Here is a 22,206-nt window from a genome sequence, read left to right as displayed (position 1 = left end):
GTGTTCATTTTAAATGCACACATAACAGATAAAGGGTTAATAGGGCACTAAGTAGACACATTCTCAACGTTAACTTTGTAGTCTTTAAAATTAGAAATATTCATCAATTTTGAGACAGATATATATATATCTCACCCTTCGGTGGAGACTTTTGAAATGGGAGAAGTTATTTGAATTGAATTCAATTTAATTTGATATAACTTTATAGTCTGCATGAGAAATTCATCTTTCCATTATATGGAAGTAAATACATTAAAAGTGTGTCATTCAAGATTTTTGCTATAATGTATATAGTCATTATATATAATGTAGTAAACATTGTTTTTGCTAAGGGATGGCCAATAGTAGAAGTCTGAGACAAGAGTCCATTTCATGACATACAATAGTTCTTTTCATGGTTTTACAAGGAGAGAATAGTGACCAAGCTACTATACTAGGTAAGAAAGTAAAATCTTCTTAGGGCTTCCCACTCACAGTTATGATATAGTGTATTGGAAATTTTGCAACTTTTACCTTTCTTCCTGTCTTTTACTGGGATTCCCAACAAAATTATAGATTCTATAAGAAAGTATGTCACTTTACCCACTGTCTATTTCTGGATTTTCCAAAACAGTATAAAAAACTAGGCCACTTTTACCCACTTTCTGTTTATCCTGGGCTTTCTCAACAAAATTATGATAAATTCTATTAATTCTATTAAAGAAATCAAAATCAAAAAGACGGTGCCACTTTTGAGGCTGCACTTTACATATTTGAACCTTTCTGTAACTGGGGTTTCCCAACCCCAGGCAGAAAAGTTATCACTCAAACCTGGCAGAGTTTCGGAATAAATTTGTGACTAATGTTGTTGGAAATCTCACCAAAAAATTGCAAGGTCACCTTGACATTCCCTTATCTAGCAGGAAACAGAGCAATGTGTTTCTTTTTTGACCAAAGCTATCTGATTAATGTGTGTACAGTACATTGAGTGGTACCAGTCAGCACTGGAGGTAATCAACACTATGGCCTCTCATCTTTGATCAATGAACTCTCAAAAACTCCCTTACCGCTATCAAACCATTCTGAATTAAATCTGTATTTACATATTTTTTATGTAAATTCTTTGATCTTGAAATTAGAAACCAAAGTAGCTAATCATGATTGCAAAAACCTCATGTTGGACACTTGAACCTTTACGTATGTGGGTTGACACTATGTGAATTCATGTTAAACCTCATGTTGGACACTTGAACCTTTACGTATGTGGGTTGACACTGCGTTGATCTTGAAATTGTACGTCAAATTGGGTATCTTGTTTAGGAATTACAAAACCTCACGATACTTGACACTTGAACTGCACCTCTGAGTTTTAATTGCAAACGTTTGTGATGTGTTACAAATATCTTGCCAATGGAATTGACCTTATTAAAGAATGATATTAAGATCAATATTTCAACAATAAGCCAATAAATTCTCACTAAATACACACAGAAACAAGACTGAGGGCAACATCTTGTAGTACGTGCCACCATTCTGCCCTGTCAGATTGTGTCTAGTAAAAGACACACAAAAATTATGTGAACAAATCTGAATAGAGTTACTGGCTTGTACATGTCACAGAAGCTGCTCTATGTGAACAAACGGATTCACAGTGATCCAAATTGATTTAGCAGCCCCCTCTGGGTGGTGCCCATTGGGGGTTAATTAACTTGTCATAGTAAAGTGATTTTTTATTGACTGTATGCATTAAAGCTTGTCCCCTTCAAGTGTTTCTTTCTACCTAAACAAACATTGTGGTCATTATGCCCTCTTCCTGCATTTATAAAATCTAGTTTTCCTTTTGGCAACCAGCATTCTGCTTAAATTTCACACAGCAAAGGTTGATATTAACAGATGACTAATAGGGCCTTGGTATGACCTTAGATCTGGATTCTGTTTTGTACAAGCTATCTGCTTCCAATAGAGTATACATGTATGCCTCCACTAATATGCCACTATAGACCCATTATCTGGGTAATGTGAATATAGTTTTAAAAAATATATCAACCTTAATCAAAGCAGCACAATAACTTTAATGTGAAACCACTTAAAAACCTTGATTACAAAGACTTTAATATAACATACAATGACATTCAAATGAGCAGCATGAAAGGAATAGACACAACTGTGATTTTCAAGATAAACTCAATTGATAAGACCCTTGTATATAAACAATAAAATAGATGTCTTGTGTTCAATCTCAGTCTAAGATTCAATCCATTGTATTGCAAGATTGTCTATAAAACTAGTGTTTCTAATAAGGTCAACTTCACTCACTCTACATACTGACTCATTGTATTTTATGACCTCCTGTAATGTCAGATACCACAACTGCCATTGATTGAACTTTCCAAAGACTGTAATTCTTTATAAAGTATATACAGGGGTGTTATCAATTGACTTTATCTTGAAAATCACAGTTATTTAATTTCATTGTAAATGTTGATGTTACAGTATATCTTCAATGGCATTAAAAACTGTCTTCTTCTGGCATTGTTATCACAGTTGGTATCTTGCCTAATTAGGGGTTTCCTCTACATTTCAGTATAAATAAACTAAATTATATCATGATTCATTACAGTATATTAATGCCTAAGTATCAGGTATTATGGGTTCTGCGAATTGCAAGTGACATTCAACTATCCCTATATTATTATGTTTATGTTTGTAAGTATATGTAGAAGTATACATACTGTAGGCTGCTATTTATTAACAACAAAAAGTATCCCCCAAAGAGGTGCACACGTATCTTCTGCCCTTTAAATAGGAAAGGGTGAAGGAAAGCGCAATTTGAACAAAACATCATGATTGGAACAAAATCTAATGACATTAGCTATAGTGTGTAGTCTGGATACCAACTGTGGTCTAACCACAGTTAGTGTGAGTGAAGGTATAATCGTAACGATTTGGTCTAACCACAGTTAGTGTGAGTGAAGGTATAATCGTAACGATACGGTACGGTATAGGATACGGTATAGGAACTAGACTAGTTAATGTGTTACTTTCATTCTAAACAGCTGGCATTTAATTACCTTACTTACAATTGTTTTGTAATAGCCTGTCTACAAACATACCATACAGACTCTCATTTGGAATTTACTCTCCTTCACACAGTGTACCAATGCTCGTTAACAAAAAAAAACAGTATTGTACAAAAATGACTCAAGAAATTCCAAATTTTTCAACGATATGAGCTATATATTGCTTTGTATGAGATTATAGACAACATAAATGAATTTATGTTGTCATCAGCTCACAATATATAATAAAACAAAAAATAGAAAGTTGACATACATACATGGAAGGGAACAATAAATATCAAATTGAAACATATTATGTGAAGTGAAACGTTTTCTTTAAAGTCGGACTGATTTATAAATATACACTGCAAATTGTCTGAGGTGTTGAGGGTTTTTAGTCTAACTTTATGTATAAATAGTAAAGTTTTAGTGGTAGTAAAAACTGGTATGGATCATTCATGTATCTTTACATGTACACTGCTTAAACCTGTTAAAGATTTGGTCCTCATTTAATTATTCTCGATATTTTTTTTTCAATTTCATAAAAATAGCTCCTATGGTGTTGTAGCACAAATGAACAATGTCATACTTTAAAGTCATATCTTAAAAAAAATAGTCAGTCATATATATATTTATATTTATATAAATTAAGTTTTAAGTCTCTGACCAAAATTAAATTTCAATATCTAAATGATAACATTGATTAATTTTCATCTAGACACCTTTTTGAACCTCACTACCAAATATCAAACCTATTTGAAATGAACTTGCCAGACATTTAGATATTTAACCCCAATATTTTTCTTTGTTCAGCCAAGGAAAATAGAAGTAAACTATGGAGCCTTGTCAGTACAAGTCTATGGACAAATAGTGACAAATACCTGAGGCCATTTTTCCAGGTGAATGGAAACAAATATTGGGGAGTAATGTATTTATACCTATTCAACCTGAATTTATGAAAAAGTGGGAAAATTGGGAATATTTGACTCATATTTCATACACAACAGAATACAAAAATGTATGTTGACATGAATAGAACACAAAAGCATAAAACCCATATTTTTTGTTTGAAAGCATCCAACCTGGCTTGCTTGTGGTAGAAATATGGTTATTCTTCTAAGCCAGAAACTCTTGGATATTGGTAGTTATCTATGAACACAGACATAGTAGTTATGCAATGTTCTCCAGGTCTAGGACCAGACAAGATTTCATCAATGTGATCCTGATAATAACTATACATTGATATCAGCTATCCAATCTTAAACAACAGCAAGTCAAATCTTGTTGACTGTTCCGATAAAGATATTGCAAAGGTTGAAGGCCATCAGTGTATCTTATGTATACACACCCCAAGAAAACAACAAGAATTGGGAAATTTCTAGACAAGAGACATGTCAGACTGACTGACTGTCATGACTGACTGATCACTGACTGACTGATCACTGGCTGACTGACTGACTGACTGACTGTCATGACTGACTGATCACTGACTGACTTACTCACTCACTCACTCACTCACTCACTCACTCACACATTGACTGACAGACTGACTGACTCACTCACTCACTCACTCACTCACTCACTCACACATTGACTTACTCATACATTGACTGACTGACTGACTAACTAACTGACTATCTGACTGACTGACTGACTGACTCGGTCACACACTTACACATTGACTGACTGACTGACTGAGTGACTGACTGACACACTAACTCACTTCTTCATTCATTCAATCCTGATTCATTTATTCATTAATACTCTCACTACCTCAACTGAGCCACAAATATTTTTATCATTTTCCAAAAATCAAAAGTTCAATAATGATGACACAATACATATCACCATCAGGATTATGGATACTGCTATCTTATCAATTTGGTTACATCATTGTGAGATGGGAAGAAACTGATAATTTGATATCATTACATGTAAACCATCAAACATCATATGATGTTGCCATGTTCAATGATAACAACATGTTCTAATATATTATTGTTCCAGTCCACCAAACTCCATCACAGGTATTCTGTGGTTAAACAACATCCTTGCAACCACATGTCACAATGTACACAAAATGTAAATTAACTTATATTCCTTCACCTGTTTCATATAACTATCAGAATTCTCAATATCATATAGCACAATGTGATACATTATTACATGTATATTTTAAGGACTTTCATCTGAAGTCTGAAGTCTGAAACATAGTATATGGTTTCAAATAGTAGTTTATTGGATAGCTAATCAGAAGTTAGATACTATACAAATCACACAGCAACAGAGATGACCAATCAGAAGTGAGACAGATTTTATGCAAACTGTAAAGAAGCAGAACACGCCAATCAGAAGTGAGATAGATTTTATGCAAATCACAAAGATACAAAACAGACCTATCAGAAGTGAAATAGATTTTAAGCGAATCACAAAGACTGAGAGAGGTGATCATCACCTCAGGCTAAGGTGTGAAGAAGGTAAGGGGGCCAACAAAATGTATGCCAGGTACTCTTAACTTATAATTTACATGTAACTGAATCAAATATTCAATCTACAAATCAAACAAATAGACTATGCCTCAATAGAAAAAAACAACTGGCTGCAACAGTCAGAAATAAATCAATATTGTCTTTGTAAGTAATAAACACTAAATCAGAGATGGTAGATATAGGTTAAACTTACAGTCAATTAAAAATGTCGGGGAGGGGGAAGAGATGAAAATGTGCACACCATACTGATACTGATACTAAAGGTCGAGTCAAAAAGACAAAAATTGTTTTAAAAATATGAGGTAAAACTACAGATCAGTTAACCAAACTACATCTGATGTCTATTCCAGGAGTGTGAGATGTCACAGTGTTTGTCATAAGTGTTGCAGTCACTTGAGTCTTGAAGTCCATAAATGAAGTATACTTTACAATGTGAAACCTGGTTGGACATTCACAGCCATTTGTGTATAGACCTATTGTCGGTTCCAAGATGCATTGTGCGTCTATCCATACAAGGGCATGTACTGTGTATGCGCTGAGGGGTTTGCACGCGCTACTCTGGGGGATTGTTGTCACCTGATCGTACCCTGTGTTCACCCGTAAAATCCCTCTCAGTCATTGCTGGTGTTTAGTCTTTGTTCTATAAAATCACTTATAATCAAAGAGGTCAACATGTCTTTCCATCATTTCCTGATAAAAATGTTATTTCAACTGTAGTAAAGACAAAACAAGACTAACTGTAACAACATAAAAGCCATCCTTGCACAATGCATCTTGGAACCGGAAAATTGACTATCCATTTACTGCAGATACCTTAAACCAGATTTGGAACTCTAGCAGGCATAATGACAGAACATCGGACGTATTGTTTATCTACTACCTACGTTATCAAGTTTTTCAAAAATCCGCATAAAACATAACACAGTAAGAAAAGGAAACATACATGATGTATATCGTACAGGAAATTATTAGTTTAGATATTCCACAACTTAGTACTGTATGAAGAAACTGAAGTCAAGAAAACAGCTAAAACTACAGAATTACTAGTCTTGTACTTGTAGAAAGATCAGGAGATAATTCTGTCTCGGCAATGTTGTCAAACAAAAGCTGTGGATGATAGTACCTCTGGGATACAACTCCAGTGTAAATGCTCTAAACTTTTAATGTGCAACGTGACCTTCATTGCCTAATGTCAAAGAAAGCCCAGCGGTCTAGAACTACCAGAAAGATGAAATTTTGAACACAAGTAAAACAAAGAAACTAAGACTGCATGATTAAGAATGTTGAAGTTTTTTGAAAATGCACACAAGACTGAGACTGTATGAAAAGAAAACAGTACATACATATAGAAAACTAAGTGTCATTTTATTTTAGACATTCGATAACACACTGTATGCAGAAATTGAACATATCTACATCTACATCAGATTACAAAGAGGAATCTAAGTTTTGGAACATACTAAATAAAGAGACCATACATGTATGATGTGTGAATTCATTTCAAGGTTACAGGAGTAGGTTGATATAAGAGTCTGTTCCTAGATAATATAATATAAAATGTTCAGGTTGTGTCAAACATTTATGAGAAAGACAAAAATAAGAATATGCTACACAGTAGTTAGACTATTAATATTATAATACATTGTATATTATCACCCAAAATGCAAGCATCCAGGTGATTGAACAATTTCTAAAATTAGTATTAGTATTAGCCAACGGTAATGCATGTCTGTGAATTGGTAATCTATACGATAACAAAGAAGGCTTTTTTACTACTAAGTCACTCATCACAATCAACACAATATTTGTACATAGACTCTGTTTCAAATTCATGGCCATCGAAACACTTACTAAAAGTTTGAACGAAAAAAATCACTTCTAGAACACGATGTTAAATGAAACAGTTTGCTTGTTTGTTGTTGTTCTTTACCTCCCTTTCATAGTTACAAAGTGTGTTATGACAAAAACACAAGCAAATATTGCCAAAGGTTTCGACTAATATTATTGTTCTGGTGTTCCAAAAATACAACAACAACAAAATACATCACAGAATAGTCATAAACCATAGCCTCTTTTACGGCACTATCCAAGACGTACTTTGTTATTTCGCTGTGTAGTGAAAGCAGAAATAACAGCTCTGGTTTGTGAGAATGTATCACAGATGAATACAGAAATGTACTAATAGTGACTTTTCTGTGTCAAAAACCCCTAGAAAATGTAAGCAATGTAAGAGTTAGTATTTCTATTTAAAAACATGTTTTCCTATCAATAATCTTGCATGTCTTTTAATAAAAAGAACTTACAAGTCATGACACTCAACAACGGAAACGGAATTCAAAAGCGAGTGAACTATATATTCTAACACAGCTCAAATGAAACCAAAGATTTCCAATCTATTCTTTCAGCCTACATGTACATAAAGTTTTGGTCCCCCTCCCCCCTTCTGTCACCCATGCTTCATCAGTTCTGAAGAATCAAATCCAAAAAACTTTTCACCTGGGAACAAGTTATTGAAACTATGTGTGGTGATTATTTTGTGACCATTGCCATGGTAGCATACAGAAGTATGCTCAAAATGTAGACGAGTGCCTTTGTTCTCCGGTAACACAGAGATTTGTGAATACCGCACGACATGTAGCTTTACAAGGGATTATGTGGATACGAGTCAACTTTAGTTGCTGATATATTGGGTAATATTTCTTATTAAACAGACTATGCGCAGTTAGACAAACAACAACTATCCCTGTATTCACTGGGAATAGTTGAGAAAGAAAATGAGTAGCTAGAGCAATTCAGCTCACTTTGTTTGACAGATGACAAGAATGACTGCAGCCTTCACCTCATGGTGATTTTTCATTCACAGTGTACGTTTTTATGATCAGCTGTGGAACTGCTGCCTTCTTCTTCCACACGTTGAATTGTTTAGTCGTTCTCCTGAATAGAGGACACATCGTCATGGTTGAAGAAACTCAGTGTTTACATAAAAGGATTAGCTGAGACTTTAACGTGAAAACATCGACTGACAAATACTTGCAGGCCCATTCTCTTGTGCCCATTTTGCATCACTAGGCAATGCTTTCTATATGTCTGTCTATAGGTCTATCATTGATCTGTTGTGTTGGTCATCTCATCTCTGGTTTTCATCAAATGTACAGAGGTAAATGTTCTTGAAGCCAAGCCATGCAGATAATATGGTACAGATAATTATAGTATTGTTCCTCAAGTCGTGCCATGTAGTCAGAAACCACTTATTAACATAGCGCTAAGTCTTTTTTAATGGTATAGTACTGTCACAATAAATTAAAACTAAACTATGAATCTGTTTTGGACTTCATAAAAAAATACAACCTGTAACACTCAAGTAAAAAATGTCCATGATTTGTCACAATCGTTTATGGATTCATATCAAGTATAAAAGTATATGGTTTCATCAGCCCTGTATATGTGGTACCTCTCAGTGTAATCAATCTGTAAACAATGTTAGCAGTGCAAAGTAAGTAAATAGTCATTCACTAGAATGTAAACAATGTTAGCAGTGCAAAGTAAGTGAATAGTTAATGCCTAGAGTGTAAACTATCATTCACTGTAATCAGTCTGCTGCTCTTAAGCAGAAAACTTTTTTTACAAATTGATTACAGTTAGAAAGGCTACATACTAGGCTAGCAAATAAAAGTGTATACGTTTTCACTTGATACAATGCTATAGATGAATGTGGCACATAGAGAAAGTGCTTTGCTTCAGTGTTAAGGGTTGTATAAGGTGTTATAAACCACAATCAATCAATCAATCAATCAATAATCATTTAATGAGTACTTTCGGCCACTCTTCTTATGTACAAACATTTACAAATATCATGTCGGACACAGGAAAGGCTGGTAATCAAATGTCAAAAAATAGCTGTATTACAAAAAGAACAAAGTAAAGTAAGACTAGCACAACTTTTATAAAGTGGCCTTATGTGGGTATACTTGATGTGGTATGTAACTACATCAACATAGTAGTTTGAATTTGTCACATGAATTGGCAATGTATGGCTCCATAATTAGTCTGTGTTCAAGGAGTCCTATTTATAGGAGACTCAATATTCACTGAATCCCAGAATGACATTTTGTAGAATCCATAAAACAATAATCTTTTGATTTCTCTAATGTTGGTTGTATTGTTATAGATAAACATTATTTTACACTTGAGAATATTTTGTCAATTTACAAATGCATGGGTTTATGTACATATTGCTATAAATTATAGTAAAGTTATTCATAAAGACATTTAACAAACCAGGGATCAAATATATGCTGTACAATAAGGTGACCTTAGCAGCTTGAGAGTTACTTGCAAGGATCGTATATGTTGGATGACATCAAAATTGTCCTGTATAGCATAATCTAATTACATTATTTTCCTTGCAACATATTTTTCCAATCATGCCAAATATTTTTGGCTGGAATATGTGCCCTTCCTTTGCTATAAATCAGTTCTTCTGTTCCACATCTATGAACTAACAACCTACTAGAATGTATTGACATGCTTGGATATTCTAACCTTCAGTAGAGTAGACAACTTGTTTTGACTTCTAATTACAATATCAAATACCAGTGCTACATTCACAGTCAACTTATGCACATGTCCTGTCTGTTAGCATTATTGCAATGACACCAAAAGGAAACAGATAACCCATCACAAGTACACATCTCCCACTGTGTATACATATACTACTGTACAGCATTGGTATATTGTGTTGATAATGGAGTCTATACAAGAGAATTATTTTATGTTAATGGAGTTTAATATGCTATTAGATCTTGTGGTGGGGTTAGTGATACTAGCTGTTATTAGTGGTAATTTTAGTTGTTATGGTGTTTTTTGTTGTATCGATGGTAATTGTAACAGTAGTAATATTATGTTTTTTTGTGGCGTGTTTTTGTTAGGCCAATGGTAGTGCCAGATATTATTAGTGGCAATTTTGGTATTTCTGGTTTTTTTTCTGGTTTTGCAGTTGCTTTTGTGGTGATTTCTGTTGATGGTGTTTTTTGTTGCCTTGTGGTGGATACAGTAGTAGTGGTATTGGTGGTGGTAGTGGATACAATAGTAGTGGTATTGTGATTATGGAACTTCAGAGAGTTGGTCATGATGTCACTGGTGGTGGTGGTGGTGGTGGTGGTGGTGGTGGTGGTGGTGGTCACTGTTGGTAGTGGTTGTGGTGGTCACTGGTGGTGATGGTGGTGGTTACTGGTTGTGGTGGTGGTTGTGGTCACTGGTGGTGGTGGTGGTGGTGATGATGATGATGATGATGATGATGATGATGATGATGATGATGATGATGATGATGATGATGACGATGATGATGATGATGACGATGATGAGCTATATGTTGTAATTATTATCATTGTCATCATCTATTAAAGTTGAAACATTCTAGATACATGCTATCTTGCAACTTAGATTACCATATCAAAGATTGGAAATACTAGTACCTGGTATATTACACAATCTCTCATACTGATAGAGATGACAGTATCAGCCTGCATGACCCGACAACTTAGTCACAAAAACATTCCATCATACAAACTACCTAAATGATCTATCAGTCCAGACCAATCAAAACTAAAACTAACTAATGTAAGTGTTCTTGGACGGAATGATCTATCAGTCCAGACCAATCAAAACTAAAACTAACTTGATGAAGTCTGTGGTCACAAGTGAGTAGTGGGTAACTGCGGGATTTATTTTTACAAATTGTTGCACATTTTTTGCACCTTTAATGATGCTTACCGAGGTTGTGTGGTCTTTTCGACATGGATGAGTCTAACTGACATCTTATAGTTGATTGGTATGCCAATTCTATACTAGCATTGATGACATAGAGTTTCTTTACTGGAATGTTTTAATAGGTGTGGTCAATGGGCAAGATACAAAGAAGATAGCATATCACCACGGGCACTAATTCCTAACTAATAAATTGAGGAAACCTACAAAATATACAGTTCGTGTTGCAAAAAACCACCCAGGCATGCATATGAATGACGTGTCCTTGTCTTTCAGCTTCAATGTAATCAGTAATATGTGTTTGATCAATGTCCAACAAATTAATTTGCCTTGAGTGTTCTAATAGGATCTCTGTACCATGGTAACAGAGTGGCATAAAATTTACATTAAAATTTTCACAGTTTCTTACACATATATCATAATTTTAGTATATAATCTTGGATTAGTGATGGCTTTATATTCAGGTAGCATTAATGCATACAGCTACATAATAGTACACAGTACCATTGTTACCCTTTAGAACTAGCCCACAGACTTCAAAAATCTAGAAATCCTCATTTAAAAACCAACAACAAGCCTCTGGGCTACTACTGGCCCAATATGACAAAACCATTGAGACATGTAATTCAACAAAATGCTATTTTTTTGTGTGTGTGAAATTTTAATTAGTGATCATGGTATGAACCATAACTGGTGACTTGCAGAATTTTATAATCTTACATATACCACTCTTTTTTGAAAATTAAGAACCCACATGTTTGTTCATTGAGAGTTGTCTTAGACTAGTGCTATCCATGGCATCCAATCCAAAGATATCTCTTTACAGAAACAATTCCATACAATGAGTAGATCTAAGACTGCATTGAGAACAACACCAATGTGAATTGTGTCAATTTAAGATCAAAGCAATTTCCCATTTGAAGTTCATCAATCATTGGGTGTGACGTCTATTGTATATCAATACATGTATAGCCTGGTTGTAACAGGGTGATAAGCATCTGTTACAAAGTCAGATAATTAAACTAATGGCCTGGTACCACCTGTGGGAACATAAATATTGATAGCAAAGAATTTCTCCAAACAGGACCCAGTTACCCTGGTTTCTACCTGTGTTTTTAAAAATGTCTCAAAAAGACCTTTAAGTGCTACAGGTACAATGTATGGTAGTAGTTGCATATTGACTGAATATAACATAAGGTTTTTAGACAAAGTGTTTGACTTCAAATATATAACTAGCACTAACAGGTCTCAATATCATTTGAATGATTGAAAATTCAATATGTTTTACCCTGGATTCTACTTGTGTTTTCACAAATATTATGAAAAAAAAAGACTCAGAGTTTTTTCTTGTTGCAATATGTGACTGAATAACATGGGACTTTAAGATAAAGTGTTATGATATTTATTCAAATGACTTATATCTAATAATTAGCATAAAAACAGGTATCAATATCATTCGCATAATTGACTTTTTTTTACCCTGGTTACTACCTGTGTTTTCAAAAAGGTCACTTGAATGAAAAAAACTGTGTGTTTCCAATAACCCAACCAACCCTAGTTTAAGCCTCTGAACCTGACAAGTTTTTTAAACATTTAAAACAAAAAGATAAGAAATTCTTTGTCTTCTTGACTTTCATACACATCTGTTTTCTTTCCCCAGCGATGTCAGTACATATTTCATGAAACTATCACAGAAGGGGTATTCTGATTGCCATTTTGTTTGTTTTCGGTCGAAGCAATATTTTTCAAAAATAAAACAACTAAAAAGATAAAATAAATTAAAATGCTAACCTACCTACCCTATTTTCTGAGACCATGTTATCGGAAACACACAATTATTTTTGTCTAATGTATTTGTAGTTGTATGTGACTACATAAAATGTGAGACTTGAGACAACTCTTTTTAATAGTGTCAATATATACAATTTTAGGAAATACAGGCATCCATATTGTCACTTCAATGATTGAAACATTAATACATTGTTTTATCATCTCATGAAATACCAATTAGAACCTTTTGTGTTTCTTTGGAATCTCAAATAAATTTGATCAAAAAATTGTTTTGCCTTGAGTTTTATCTTTTGCTTGGTGTAAACATTAATGACACCCTTGACATACACTCTATCATTATACTGAGTCCACATCAACATATAACACCTACCCAACTTAAGTTACAATTCTGCTAGGACAAATCCACAATGTTTCCCTTCTTTAAGAAGTGGACTGTCCTGATAACACATTTAATCTACACATTTAACAATAACTGTATTTTTGGATACTATTATTTGGATAAATATTTTATATTTGGAAATCTGAATAGTAAAACATACATATATCACTCTTTGTGCACCAAACAATAATTACAAAAAAATACCAAAAAACAGTCACAATTCTCATAATTACCTTAAGTCTAATTCTATATTTGGAAAACTTGAATGAATTTCCTTGAAACGTAGCCTGTAGTTTAGCTGAATAATTCCTATTAAAGTAATCAATTGGTCAAATTTCATTTATGTGTCATGTACAAAATAGTCTACTTTGATTACCTTAATATAAACATTCTCACCATGTATAAACCAAGTTACTGTCTTTGAACAGAAAATATGGATAATATATACATAAGTTGTTCTATGTCATAATAACCCATGTCTACATCACTGGTTCTGAAGTGCTTGAAATATGAGTCAAAACATTCCGAAATGCTTTTTTTTTTCCAAAATTTTCATAAATTATGCTTGAGGAGATATAATTATATTTTTCTTCATTCAGCGGGAAAATATTCATGATGAAATGGTTTGTCACTATCTGTCTAGCAATTCATAGTGCCAAGGCCCCCTTAGATCAATCATATCTTCCTTGGTTTAATTGTTGAATACTATCTAATTACAAGTAGTATGGCTACTTATTTACAGTAGTCTTCTATTCATATCATCATATAATATGTGTGTGTGTGGAATAGATAAAGTTAGTCCACAACCATAGAATATCCCTATATAATATGTGTGTGTGTGTGTGTGTGTGTGTGTGGAATAGATAAAGTTAGTCCACAACCATAGAATATCCCTATATATATATATGCATTACCACTAGCTCCACTGATAAGATAACACTAACACAAAATCCTGGGATTGAAACACTGGCCTTTTTAACAAACACACCTTCAAAATGTTTATCAACAACAATTAACAAAAATTGCCCGGAGAGTCTGTCATGGTGTCCCTCCAAAATGTTGGCTAAATGTTTATGAAACATTTTTACAAAATTGTCCCTATTATCTTGGCTTGTAAAATTTGGTAAAACACTGGTCAGATTTCTATGATATCCTGCCATGACAAATGATTTATTGATCTGTCCACCTATATCCATCCACAATTTAGTTTGACCATGATATTTTTATGGAGGAATATTCCATTAAATTGGACCTTGGGATGAAATTGGGTACAGAGTATAAGGTTTATGATGTGAACAAAGCTGAAGTTTGAAGAAGATCTATTGTTTTGCACTTCCAGCTGTACATAACTTTTATGACAGGTAAATAATTGCATACGGAGGACAAGTGAAGCTTCAGTGATGGACCGAAAATTAAAAGTTTAACATATTCACCACTCTCAGAAATGTGAAACTTCAATGATACCCTCAAACCTAAAGTTAAAGGTATTAACCCCATTACGAAATGTGAAACTTTTAGTGACACACTCAAACCTAAAGTTAAATGTATTAACCCCGCTAAGAAATGTGAAACTTTAGTGATAGTGATACCCTCAAACCTAAAAAAGTTAAAAGTATATTTACCCCCTGAAATGTGTGAAGTTTGAGTAATAAGCTGAAATTAAACCTCTGAGACATGTAAAACTTCAATCAATACTCAAAACTAGGGGTATGATATAAAGGTATTTATCCCACTGAGACTACTTTAAAGATTCATCACTTTTGACAGAGTTGGTCACGGATCACAATTGACACTAAACCATGCAATCCTGGTAAACAACCCTTACATGATGTTTTGGCTTTAGTAGACACTATAGCCATAACTCCTCCTTTCTTACCTTCCCTTGCATTTCATTGGTTCAGCAAAAAAAGGGGGTGTGGCTAGTGATTTCTTACAAAAAAATATGGGGCTGGGTATTTGGGTGCACCATAACCTCATAGTCATACTTTGCCACCTACGATATGACTTTTGTAGGAAAGATTAAAATTTGTACCAGAATGTGTTTCATTATCTAATATTCGATGATATGCCCAAAAAGTTTGTTAGTATAACTAAGATTGTTGGAACTGTTTTTCAAACTAGTGTTACTGCCAACCCTGGCCATTGTAAGCGGTCTACTATGACAGACAGCTTTCAATTATTGATAGGCCCTTTAAATTACACATTGCCGAACTGGATTCCCTTTAACTAAAGCCTTCTTTGTACTCTGTAGTTGCAAATTGACTTTGTCACCTTACATGATAAAACTTTGTGTAATGTATTACTTGTTAAGTTGAAATGATACTATGGAAACCAAACTATTCCAACAGACTCTAAGAAATAAACAAACAGGAGCTGGAGATCATAAAATGTTGAGAAGTCCTCGCTTTTGAGAGATTACACTTTTTGACCCAAAAGCCTGGGGGCAACTCCATAGGTAATTGTATAGGGAGTGTGTGTAGAGACCCTCAAAGCCAAAGTATTGTCATACCACATTTTCCAAAAAAAGAGAGAGACTTTTTCTCATATACTAGCCTATTGTCTGGTATATTCTGACATGGCTATGAATTTGTTGTAATGTTGGCTGTGCTAACTTTAAGGTTTTGTTAACATGCTTATATGTGAAAGGCAAATTTGGTTAAAATTACTTATAATTGTAGAGAACTTACATTTCATTTATTATCACTCGAAAGAAAAACTCTTCTTTTATAGCGTGTAAGTGTTAACATGAAAAACATAACCTTTCTTTAATCTAAGCCTTAGGGTAGTAAAATGGGACCCCTTTCACATAAACCATCCCCATTTTTGCCGTCTATGGCATTGCAGACCCAGCCCATAGACCTGTCCTCTGTATAGTTAGAAATGTACATGTAATGTGACTGTAATAATTCAGGACTTTATTCCCACCAGATGAAGAAGTACAAGTACGCTTATCTTGCCAGTATTGCATTGCTACCAATGACAGCTATCAATAACCCATTTCCAATACAATTATATGAATTCAATAGCATGACACCTATGAGACAATACTAATGCCAACAACTCAATATTCCAACTAAATTTAGCCCACAACACCATGCCAATTTTTTCATTAGGAATCCTATTCTCATAATAAATTCAACAAATATCACGATATTAGTATCAAATATTTTGATATCTTCATCACACAGACTAAGGAGTTATGTCAAATGATTGATGTAGCATAAAATCCATGATACCATGCACAAACCAAGTTATTGTCTTTGAACAGAAAATATGGATTATATACCCTGGTCATTCTATATCATGACAACTTGGTAACCTGTGTCAACATCACTGGTTCTGCACTGCTCAAAATATGTACCAAATCACCCAATATTGTTCCTCAATTTTACATAAATGATTCCCCAAATATCTTTCTCTATTCAGCCAGAAAATACTTGTGACTTAAGGGTTTTGTCACAACTCATTTAGCAACTCGTAGTGGTAACACCTCCTCGGTCAGGAGTATTTTCCTTGGCCAAACAAATGAAAATAATATCCATTATACCATGCAAGAGCCAAGTTGAAGAAAACAATATGGAACATACACTCTGGTCATTTTACATCACGACAACACGTGTCTATGTCATGACAACACATGTCTACGTCAATGGTTCTGCTGTGTTCAAAATATCAGTCAAAATGTTCAAAATTGCTATTACTTTCCATGATTTTTCTTTGATATTACTGGTACAGGTATAATTATGTTATTCGCCAATATTTTTCTTCATTCAGCTGGAAAATACTCGTGGCCTATGGGTTGTTACTACTAGTGACTTGTAGTGACAAAGGCCCCTTAGGTGACTCATATTTTCCATGGCTGAATGAAGAACAATAATGGGGAATAACATCTATATATTTCTTTTAGTTTGGGATCAAGATTGACTAAAACAAGTTTCAACCGACTAAAAATAAGGTTATAGAGTACATACAATGAAGCCAAATTCTTATACATGAATATATAGATTATATATTTACTTCATATATACCTTGGATACACTCGAAAGACAGGAGGGGGGAATCTATTCAAAAATTCCTATAACCATGGAAGAAAATTGATAATCATTGTTTATACCTTGAAGTTTTCAAAAGAAATTAACTTTGTTCTTTTTATATAAAAACACTGTGTTTACATCAGAGTTACTATGAGTAAAATGAAGTCCAAAAAAGTATCAATTTATATTAATTTAAAATGGGGTGGGGGAGGAGTCAGGTTAGGAGGCAAAACTAACATACTAGTTTTTTCTACCTAATTTTACTCTATCGTTTGACATCGCCCCTACATCTTTGTTAACATACTTTATACTGGTACCAGTATACTTGTTGGGATCATGTCAGTCTACACATATAGGTTCATACACAACTAAACTGATTTCAACATCATTGAATGTCCACATTTTAAAACCATTGATAAATAGCACCAACTTTGCACATTGCACATAGTGCTTAGCAGAACTAGCTTTACCCTGGCATCTCTAAACTGTTGTACATTGAGGTTAGTAGAACTAGCGTTACTCTGGCATCTCTATACTTTTAAGTTAAACAATTGTACAGTTCCAAATATTGGCTGCTTGGCAACATTGATTGATAGTCTGAGCACATACATCAGGGAAACTCTTTTTAATTTTTGTGTTTCTCATCACACCACCTTTAAAATGATGGGTCAGTTGGCCAGTCAAAAAAAATTAGAAAAAAAGTAAGTGTGGATACTATACATGTTGATGATGCTTTCATTTTATAACATTATACTTTAGAATAGTCTGGATGCCTTATATTTGATACTTCAGATAAAAATAACATATAAAGTCAGTCAGCAAGAAACTATGAAACATCTTACATTGGTTTGTCGTAGGTCCCAAATTTCAGAAATAAATGATAATTTTTATCCACACACTTGTGACATCACCATTTTACAATCAGTCACATTCTAATTTTTCTAATCTGGCCATAGAGGTCATTCAGGTTTTTTTTTAAATTACTTTGTTGAGTATTTGGGTTATGTGAAACATATAAATACAAAGGTTAGGCCACCCTCACATTCTGTTGACAATGACAATGTCAGATACTTTCCTCCTTGGTTCAGGTAATTAATTTAAATATGAACAGTTTTTTGTATTTGGGTGAATAAATTAAAATAACATCTCTTTGAGTGGATGGAAATGGAAGGAACAGCTTGGATAACAATATCTATCCTTGGACACTGTTGTTTTTGACAATGTGTTTTCTTGGTGCTAGAGTAGCCTTTTATATTGAACATGTTTAATTTTGTTTTTTGGTAAATAATTATAATAACAGACCATTTCTAGCTGACATATGACACTGGAAAAACAGATTGGATAACAATATGTTTCCTTGGACACATTTTCATTATGGACTCTAAACTACATTCAACACATGGACTTTTTAAAATTTTGTATTTTGGTGAATAATTATAATAACAGACCTAATTCAGCTGACATGTGAAACTGGAGGAACAGCTTGGATATCAATGTTTCCATGGACACATGTAGCTGTTTTTTGATTCTATAGTCTAACATACACAGATAAAATGCTTTACTTTAGTGTTTTTACTACAATATCCTCTTAGCACTTTTGTCTAATATAAATTAGACCGATTAATCTTTATTTAAACCTTGTTGGAAGAAATAAACTTTGAATTGTGTATTTGCACAGGTATAAAAAACAGCAGCCAAATGGTATCTCCCTATATTGTATGTCTAGTGAGCACTTGTTTTCATTGGTAAGCCAATATAGTTGAGTCAATGCTGACCCATCTTCATACTCACTGAGATAGAGGCATTTATTTTTATTCATATAAATTGTCAAAGGAAATGCTTAAAGTGGCACAAGCTGAGTTTGTAAGCTTTTTTGTACACCAATTTTGACATACCAATGATTATTAAATATATATGTTCTATACAGTCTTTTGGTGAATGCTCCCTGTTTTAACTTAAAGCATTTCTAATATAGTCACAGTAAAAAGAAAATGTCAATTTTAGTACAAGAAACAATCATGCTAGTTTAGGAATTCAAATTTTCTGTTGCCTATTTTCACACCATAAAACAAGATAAAAGAGTTGAAACCATCACCCAAAAAAAGGTAGTAGGCGTGTTGACAATAAAAAAAAACTAGTGATTGATGTTAGACTTTCAAACATCTTTAAATTTTCTCTCTCTAGTTTTTTTATTATCACCAGGTAATCTTGAATTACAACAGAAAGTGAAGTAGTGATTAGTACCCCATAAATAGTTTTATAAGGATATCTAAAAAAAAACAATTGAGAGACAAAGAACCACTTTGTTTAATACTTAACACCATTCACTTCATTACTACAACTTGTTTTCACTTGTATTAGACCAACAGATGTTGGATAGTTATGGCACACAGGTAAAATAGAATGATGAACTTCTTATGGTGTGACCTGGATTCACCTTTTTTATTACCTGTTGCCTCATTTGCATATCAAAGGCAGCCCCCTTCTCAATGTCTTTGGATTCATACTATGCAGTATAATCATCGGGTTGTCTGATGGCGACAAAAATCACGCCAAATTGCATTGAAATCAACAACAAGACTGGACATAGATCCATCTATCTACAAATCAATGAGTTTCTCCTATTTATTTTTCTGTTGGTGAACAAACAAACTAAGGCTACAAAAGGAGGCCAACAATAGGGCCCAATGAATACTCCTACAACCCAACAAAAAAAGATAAATCAATCATTTGCAGATTTTGATTTGAACAACGATAAAACCCACAACTTTGTTTCGGGAAAACACTTGAAATTAAGTAGAGAAAGAATACCTTTGTTCATACTTGACAACTTTGAAGCAAGATACTTAAAACTGTAGAAATATCTTGACCATCAGAGGAATAGGCATACTACCCTCGCTGCCTATTTCAGAAAGTATTCAATGCACCAACAACATCTATTGACCTGAACAAAAGCCAGTATTTTGCCTTTAGAGCCATTGAAATTCATCGACTGAAAAAAAGGCTGAATAGCTAAGAACTGACTAAGGCTTGGCACAGAGGAACATTCTCAAACCGCAATTAAACCTAAACTAAACTTTATAAGTCTCTGGTAATATGTTTTCCAAATGAATTACCTTGTTTCTATATACGTATGGAAAGTCTTCAACATGACAAAATAGATGTCAAGGCTATGTTATTTGTCAAGCTCAAGTACTTGTCTCCTGACAATATATAGTTTAACCTCTGAACTGTATAGCCTGAACAGGGCAACAGTTTGTCAACAATTATTATATGGCACTGTTGTCATTACCATTTATCATACATAGTGCCGAGCCCTACCAATCACCCAAGATGTTGTTTTTTAATGTGAGTGTAATATGAGTGCTTTCCTGGTCAATTTGACAAGAAAAGAAAAACAGTCTCTGTAATACCCACATCTGAAATTTTGCCTTTCATTATCATAAAAATATGGATAAAATGAATTTCAAATACTATCAATGAAGTAAATAAATATTTCACACATAAGTCAAAATAAATATTAAATATGTTCGTCCCTTGAATTAATATTCCACTGGTGTTAATCAATTTTACTATGTTCGTCTATGAGGTTCTAAAACTTGCTTCATAATAGTTGAGATACTGTTTGATACTTACAATTGAACGACATTGCTTCCAAGCGAGGGGTCTATGGTGGGGAGGCTACTCAAAGACTGGAGCTCACAGTCGACCACGCATGAGACAGGGGATGAGCTACTTTCGGATATTGACTGTGGAATGCACTGACATTCTGCGGGGCACGGTATGCAGTCCTGTGGGGAGACAACCCCAGCCAACACCGCCAAAAGTAGAAGGAAAAACCATTTGAAAACATTACACATGTGGACGCCATGTTTGCTGTGTTCCGAGACATTTGGGTACATGCTTCGTTATGAGTTCGGTTCGTATATTGTGCCGCTGGAACGCCGCTTCTGTTAACGTTGTACACACCATTCGACGGCCGATTATTTAACACTGTATTCTATCTCACTCCGTCGATCACTGAACACGGCCATGGTTACAACTGTAACATAAAACACACAATATTTCTGGTCAGTCGCGTATAAATGTAAGTCGTCCACATACAACACAAGACAACTCAATGAAAATGACATTACTAAACATATCACCGAAGTCGTGAGCGAAGACACCAAATCCGGTGGCTGTAAAAATACACTTGGACAATCTCGGGTGACCGAATTCATGAACATTCTTCCGAAATACTACTATTTCACTGTAAATTATATAAGATATTTGACAAAGATGATACCACTGGGCTGAAAACATGAGACATACCCGGTCAGTGTTCACGTACATAAACACTGTACTACGCTGTGCTCTTTCTAATGGGAAATGTGGTCACGTGATCACATATATCAATAGTGCTACGGTTGGTAATACGTGTCCATATCAACGGTTTATCGTTAAACTCTCCTGGCAACAGGAGTAGCATGGCGTCTGCATATACTTGTTCGATCAATGTTGCTACCTGAGAATTTCGGTGTCAGGTCGATTCACTGCATACGATTATATATGGTGTTAACATTATACAGTTTGTAGACAGCCATTACTCGTGTATGTATAAGACCAAGGGAGACGCTGAAATAGTTAGCCTGCCTCATTGTGCCCGGCAGCACGGTCGCCGTCATCCTTTACGGAACGCTGCTATGCGTAGGCCTAGGTGTACGTCT

At 34.3% G+C, this 22,206-nt stretch overlaps 1 protein-coding gene across 1 annotated transcript in view; it reads right to left on the bottom strand.

Moving 5' to 3' along the window:
- LOC144434767 (polycystin-1-like) overlaps positions 1-21,533 on the bottom strand; it is an 85,713-nt gene extending 64,180 nt beyond the window's left edge. The window contains exon 1 of the mRNA XM_078123250.1: positions 21,134-21,533. Coding sequence (XP_077979376.1) covers positions 21,134-21,399 — 266 coding nt within the window. The 5' untranslated portion in view covers positions 21,400-21,533. The remainder of the gene's footprint in view (positions 1-21,133) is intronic.
- Between the last annotated feature and the right edge of the window lie 673 nt (positions 21,534-22,206).

This window comes from Glandiceps talaboti, chromosome 5, assembly GCF_964340395.1.
Source record: "Glandiceps talaboti chromosome 5, keGlaTala1.1, whole genome shotgun sequence".
In the NCBI taxonomy this organism is placed as follows: domain Eukaryota; kingdom Metazoa; phylum Hemichordata; class Enteropneusta; family Spengelidae; genus Glandiceps; species Glandiceps talaboti.
The sequence above is the reverse complement of the archived record's forward strand: the minus strand, read 5'-3'. Positions and strand labels throughout refer to the sequence as shown.